Genomic DNA, 7,133 nt, shown 5'->3' with positions numbered 1-7,133 from the left:
ACACGAGAGATTGGAATAGGGAGCAGGACGGGGCAAGGAGAGGACAACATGAGGAAGGGATAAGTCTGCAAGACGGGGGTCCAGAGATGGATGCAGGGTTAAGGAACACGGGACACAGGGTACAGATTCAGGAATATAGGTTCAGGCTCCAGGGAAATACAAAGGCAAATGCTTGAGCGTCTGCTGGGTATATACCAGTGGCGGTGCGTCCATAGAGGGCACAGGAGCACCGCCCCGTCTCTCCTGCACCCGTCAATCAACAATAGATATAGATTCATGCGTTGCCGATGCCGCCCCCCTATTCAGGTGTCAGGCCCCTTGTCGGGTGCCGGGGCTTCTGAATTTCAGCGGCGGGGTGTTTTTGGAAGTGCCTGATTAGAGCCATCGGCTCTAATAGGCTTCCAAATTGGCAAACATCGGGCGCACTGCTGTGCTTTCGCTGTTTACACACTGTTGTGTTAGGGAAACAAATAAATCACTTTCCTAACACTGAATCGCCTCTCAGCCAATCAGGTGCACCGGGTTTGGTTACCTGTCACTTGATTGGCTGAAGTGACAGGCGCAGTGATTGGACGCCTATCAGGCGTCCAATCATAGCAGAAGAGGACAGGAGAAGACATAGAGGACTCGGAGGGAGTGTGGAGGACAGCGCCGTGACCCGAGAGAGGTAAGTGCCGAGCGGGGGGGGGCAAACTGGCAGCATTTGATGGGGCACATTGGTGGCAATTGATGGGGCAAACTGGTGGCAATTGATGGGGCACACTGGTGGAAATTGATTGGCACACTGGTGACAAGTGATGGGGCAAACTGGTGGCAATTGATTGGGCACAGTAGCAGCTAATTGATGGGGCAAACTGGCAAAAATTGATGAGGCAAACTGGTGGTAATTTATGGGGCACACTGGCAGCAATTGATGGTTACAGTAGCTGCGTTTGATAGGCAAACTGGCGGAAAATGATTGGCAAACTGGCGGAAATTGGTGGGGCAAACTGGTGGCAATTGATGGGGCAAACTGGTGGAAATTGGTGGGGCAAACTGGTGGCAATTGATGGGGCAAACTGGCGGAAATTGGTGAGGAAAACTGGTGGCAATTGGTGGGGCAAACTGGAGCTAATTGATGGGGCAAACTGGTGGCAATTGATGGGGCAAACTTGCGGCAATTGATGGGGCAAACTGGTAGCAATTGATGGGGCAACTGGCGGCAATTGATGGGGCACACTAGCAGAAATCGATGGGCCAAACAGGCGGCAATTGATGAGCACACTGGTGGCAATTGATGGGGCACACTGGTGGCAATTGATGGGGCACACTGGCGGCAATTGATGGGGCACACTGGCGCCAATTGAGGGGGCAAACTGGTGCCAATTGATGGGGCAAACTGGCTGCATTTGGGGGCAAACTGGCTGCGTTTGATGGGCACATTGGCTGTGTTTAATGGGAACAGTGGCGGCAATTGATGTTTTTTTCTCCCAAAAAAATTTGAGCACCAGCTGCCACTGATAAACAGGTGGCAATTGATGAGGCAAACTGGCGGCAAATGAAGCTGGCACACTGGCAGCAATTGATGGTTACAGTAGCTGCATTTGATGGGCACAGTGGTGGCAATATATGGGCATAGTGGCTGCGTTTGATGGGCACAGTGGCTGCGCTTGATGGCACAGTGGTTGCGTTCAATGGCACAGTGGCTGCAATTGCTGTTTTGTTTTTTCAGTTTGTTTGCGCCCCCCGAAAAAGAATTGGCCCTCCAAGTCCCGGGATGTCCGGCAGGATACATTTTCTTCTGTTAGTAGATCTTCCCTCGCTGTAGTATGGTGAAGGAGAGATGAGGAGATATCAGGAGAAGTCTGGTGGTCACAATGTCTTCTTCTCACAGACGTAGCGGTAACTACGGGAGCAGAAAGAAGCGCTCCAATTCTCTCCATTTTTCAAATAAGCACAATATCGAAAATCTCTATACCAAGTCTGGGGCTCATCGTCATTCCAGAACCTGAGGGGGGAAAAAACATTAATGACCAGGCCGGCACTGATATTAACCAGAACTGATGGCAAAGACGAGATGGCCAAAGCAAGAGCAGGCAGCTCTTAAAGCCTGAAAGCTAAGAGGTAGACATGCGCAATTTGTTTAGTTCCGAATTCGTTTTTTAACTAATTTTGACAAATTCGTTAATTCTGAAATTTCCAAATCTCCAAATTTTTTGATTTTTAAATTTTCGTATTTACGAAAATTTCGAAAAATCTGAAATTCAAAATTCTAATTCTAAATTCAAAAATTTGAAATTCTAAAATTTGGAAATTTAAAAATCGGAAATTTGGAAATTGGAAATTAGAAAATCGCAAATTCAAAAAAAAATTGAATTAGAAAATCGTAAATTCAAAAATCGAAATTCTAAATTTCAAAAATTCTGAATTAGAAAATTCTAAAAGCGAAAATTAAAAAATTCGAAAATCGCTAAATTGGAATTCAAAATTCAAAAATTTGTTAATTCGAAAATTCTGAATTAAAATTCTGAAAATTTTCTAATTTCCGAGTTTCCGAGTTTTCCACTTAACGAATCTTTGACTTTCCAAATATTCAGAAATTCGAAGATTTGGAAATTTGAATATTCAGAAATTCGGAAATTAGAACATTCGGAATACGGAAACTTGGAAATTAGAAAATTCGGAAATTGGAACATTCGGAGTTCGGAAACTTGGAAATGACAAAATTCAAAAATGTTCTAACTCTGAAATTTCGAATTTCAGATTTTAGAATTTTCGATTTTAGAATTTTCCAATTTTTGAATTTCTGATTTTCCAATTTTCGATTTCCAAATTCCGAAATTTTGAATTTCTGATTTTCAAATTTTCGCATTTTCAAATTTTCGAATTCTGAATTTTCTAAATGTTTAGATTCTGAATTTTTCGAAATTCTGATTTTCGAATTTCCAAATATTCAAATTTCCAAATGTTCGAATTTCAAAATTTTAGAATTTTCCAATTTTTTAAAAAAAAGCTAAAAAAACCCGAATGAAACGAAAATGAACAAATTTTTCGGCAGTGCACATGTCTACAAAGAGGTCCAGCATTTGCACATAAAAAAGGATATGTCTAATGTGAGAAGGTAAAAATCGGTTCCATACTTTGGAGATCTCTCATAAGATGTGCCGTCCACCCAATTCAAGATGTCGTTATCACTTGAAAGACCGATCCACAAACCCTGGGACTGTGAAACGTTACGTAGAAAATTCTGTAGAAAAAAAAACAAAAACAGTCACTACTATTTTATAAAATCACCAGAGGAGCTTACACTCTAATGTCCTCGTGTATTGCCGGGACCCCTTACGTCAATGAGGGGGCGGGGTCACCTGTGCATGTGACGGGTGGCCCCGCCCTCAGCTATAAGGTAAGGTTTCTACGATGTGTGAGGACTCCTGCTGAGCGGCTCCGATAGGCTTTCCAATTACAGCCCCCAGGCTGTAGTCGGCTTCCAGATGCTTATCCTCGGGGACGCACGGGGGGTGCATTCCTTGGATAAGAGTGACAGGCGTCTCAGCCAATCAGGTTCACTGGTTCTGGTTACCGGTAACCTGATTGGCTGAAGCGTCACCGAGGGCAGGAGAAGACATCGAGGGACGGTAGAAGCACGGCTGACCCCAGAAAGGTAAGTGCCAGGCGGGGGGGGGGGGCATTTTACAGGTCACAGTGGCAGCTAGCATTTTACTGGGCACAGTGGCGACAATTGCTGGGCACAGTGGTGACAATTGCTGGGCACAGTGGTGACAATTGATGGGCACAGTGGTGACAATTGCTGGGCACAGTGGTGACAATTGATGGGCACAGTGGTAACAATTGATGGCACAGTAGCTACGTTTGATGGCATAGTGGTGACAATTGCTGGGCACAGTGGTAACAATTGATGGCACAGTGGTAACAATTGATGGCACAGTGGTAACAATTGATGGCACAGTGGTGACAATTGATGGCACAGTGGCTGCGTTTGATGGCATGGCACAGTGGTGACAATTGATGGGCACAGTGGCTGCATTTAATGGGCACAGTGGCTGCATTTGATGGGCACAGTGGCTGCATTTTATGGGCACAGTGGTTGCAATTGATGAGCACAGTAGCTGCGTTTGATGGGCACAGTGAGGCTGCAATTGTTTGTTTGTTTTTCGTTTGTTTGCGCCCCCCAAAAATGTAGACCACCAGCCGCCACTGGATTGGTTTATCAAGGGACACCATAATTATCTATCAGGCGTAAGCTGCAGTATGTGACATTTTGTTGGGTTTAGATGGGCTTTAAGTCTGTGAGTCACTGGGGGCTCAACAAGTCGTTCATTTCGCAAGAGAAGTTGGACATTGCAAGGGAACGAGCTCTGGCTTGTTGAATGTGATGAAGTTTCACTTTGCCCAGAATAACCAATCGCAGGCAGGGGGATATGAAAACAAAGACGTGATTAGATTTATGATAGTCAGCAGAGCTTCACCTCATACTCTAAGCTCTGGGGCAAATTCCCTTTGCAAAGTTCAACTTCCCTGGCAAAAGTCAACAGTCCATTTATCTTTAGTAAACCAACCCCAATGCCGTGTACACACGATCATTTTTTGGCATAAAAAAAAACGTTGTTTTTCGGCATGTTGAAAAAACAAAATTTTTCTAACTTCATCATTAAAACGACGTTGCCCACACACCATAGTTTTTAAAAAATGCTCTTGCAAAGCGCGGTGACGTACAACACGTATGACGGGACTATAAAGGGGAAGTTCCATGCAGATGGCGCCACCCTTGGGGCTGCTTTAGCTGATTCCGTGTTAGTAAAAGACAATGCGCACTTTTCTGTCTGTTACAGCGTGATGAATGTGCGATCTCCATTATGAACACTAGTTTTACCAGAACGAGCGCTCCCGTCTCATAACTTGCTTCTGAGCATGCGCAGGTTTTTAACGTCGTTTTAGCCCACACACCATCATTTTTTACAACCCGAAAAACGACATTGTTTAAAACGTCGTTAAAAAACGAAGCATGTTCGGAAAAAATTTTTTTTCATTTTTCAGAACCCGAAAAATGATGTGAAGCCCACACACCATCATTTTAAATGACGTTTTTTAAAAACGTAGTTATTTTCATGCCGAAAAATGATCGTGTGTACGCAGCATAATTGTTTCAGGGCAAACATCATCTGGACATCTATGTTTCTCAGTTTCATCATTTGTGTGCTTGTTTCTGGTCACCAACTCACAATGTAGCCAAACAAATGTGTCTGTGGCTAACATCTACAGAGGGAAGTCAGTATTGGCACCCCCCCCCCCCCCTGTGACAGCCCCATTTACACCTTGTTATCCTCACCATCTCAACCAGACCTTTGATGACCACCAGATGACTCTTCTTATCCTCACAGTGCTTCTTGGCGTAATCCCACGGACGTGCGTAATGGGACAGGTAGTAGCAGTTTAGGCCATAGTGTGTCCATTCCGAACCACATAATGGATCAACAGAGCCTGAGAGGGGGGAAAATAGAGAAAGAAAGTGAGAAGGGACGAAGGGGAGAGAGAAAGAGAGGAGGAGAGAGAAAGAGAGGAGGAGAGAGAAAGAGAGGAGAGAAGTAGGGGGAAAAGAAAACATGGAGGAGAAAAATAGAGAAAGAACGTGAGAAGGGAGGAAGGGGAGAGAGAAAGAGAGGAGAAAAATAGAGAAAGGAAGAGAGGAGAGAAGTAGGGGGAAAAGAAAACATGGAGGAGAAAAATATAGAAAGAATGGAGGAGAGAGGAATGGGAGAGAGAAAGAATGGAGGAGAAAAATATAGAAAGAATGGAGGAGAGAGGAATGGGAGAGAGAAAGAGTGGAGGAGAAAAATATAGAAAGAAAGGTAGGAGGGAAGAAGGGGAGAGAGAAAGAGTGGAGGAGAAAAAATATAGAAAGAAAGGTAGGAGGGAAGAAGGGGAGCGAGAAAGAGCGGAGGATAAAAAAAATAGAGAATAATGGGGGAGAGAGGAAGAGGAGAGAGAAAGAGTGGAGGAGAAAAATAGAAAAAGAAAGGGAGGGGGAGAAGAGGAGAAAGAAAGAGTGGAGAAGAAAAATAGAGAATAATGAGGGAGAGAGAAAGAGTGGAGGACAAAAATAGAGAAGAATGGAAGAGAGAGGATAGAGAAAGGGTGGAGGATAAAAAATAGAGAAGAATGGGAGGGAGAAAAAAGTGGAGGAGAAAAATAGAAAAAGAAAGGGAGGAAGGTGAGAAAGAAAGAGTGTAGGAGTAAAATACAGAAGAATGGGGGAGAGAGGAAGGAGGAGAGATAAGTTGAAATAAAATAAGGGGATGGGGGGGGGGAGAGAGAGAGAATAGGATAAAGAGAAGTGAGAGAGAAGGAGGGGGAGAGAGAGAGAGGGAGAGGAGGATAAAGAGAAGTGAGAGAGAAGGAGGGAGAGAGAGAGAGAGAGAGAGAGAGAGAGAGAGAGAGAGAGAGAAGAAGAAGAAGAGGATAAAGAGAAGTGAGAGAGAGAAGAGGATAAAAAGAAGTGAGACAGAAGGAGGGAGAGAGAGAGAAGAGGATAAAGAGAAATGAGAGAGAAGGAGGGAGAGAGAGAGCGAGAGAGAGAGAGAGAGAGAGAGAGAAGAGGATAAAGAGAAGTGAGACAGAAGGAGGGGAAGAGAGAGAGAAGAGGATACAAATAAGTGACAGAAGGAGGGGGGAGAGAGAGAGAGTAAAGATAAGTGAGACAGAAGGAGGGGAAGAGAGAAAGAAGAAGAGGATAAAGAGAAGTGAGAGAGAGAAGAGGATAAAAAGAAGTGAGACAGAAGGAGGGAGAGAGAGAGAAGAGGATAAAGAGAAATGAGAGAGAAGGAGGGAGAGAGAGAGAGAGAGAGAGAGAGAGAGAGAGAGAAGAGGATAAAGAGAAGTGAGACAGAAGGAGGGGAAGAGAGAGAGAAGAGGATAAAGAAAAGTGAGACAGAAGGAGGGAGAGAGAGAGAGAGAGTAAAGAGAAGTGAGACAGAAGGAGGGGAAGAGAGAAAGAAGAGGATAAAAATAAGTGAGACAGAAGGAGGGGGGGGAGAGAGAGAGAGAGAGAAGAGGATAAAGAGAAGTGAGACAGAAGGAGGGGAAGAGAGAGAGAGAAGAGGATACAAATAAGTGACAGAAGGAGGGGGGAGAGAGAG

At 44.5% G+C, this 7,133-nt stretch overlaps 1 protein-coding gene across 1 annotated transcript in view; it reads right to left on the bottom strand.

The window, feature by feature from the left end:
- Positions 1–1,659: 1,659 nt before the first annotated feature.
- The window catches only part of LOC120921707 (asialoglycoprotein receptor 1-like), a 29,751-nt gene continuing 24,277 nt past the window's right edge, over positions 1,660–7,133 (bottom strand). Inside the window, exons 8-10 of the mRNA XM_040334246.1 lie at positions 5,327–5,478; positions 3,120–3,226; positions 1,660–1,987 (exon numbers count right to left, since the gene is read on the bottom strand). Coding sequence (XP_040190180.1) covers positions 1,852–1,987; positions 3,120–3,226; positions 5,327–5,478 — 395 coding nt within the window. The 3' untranslated portion in view covers positions 1,660–1,851. The remainder of the gene's footprint in view (positions 1,988–3,119; positions 3,227–5,326; positions 5,479–7,133) is intronic.

This window comes from Rana temporaria (genome assembly GCF_905171775.1).
Source record: "Rana temporaria chromosome 3 unlocalized genomic scaffold, aRanTem1.1 chr3y, whole genome shotgun sequence".
Lineage (NCBI taxonomy): Eukaryota > Metazoa > Chordata > Amphibia > Anura > Ranidae > Rana > Rana temporaria.
The sequence above is the reverse complement of the archived record's forward strand: the minus strand, read 5'-3'. Positions and strand labels throughout refer to the sequence as shown.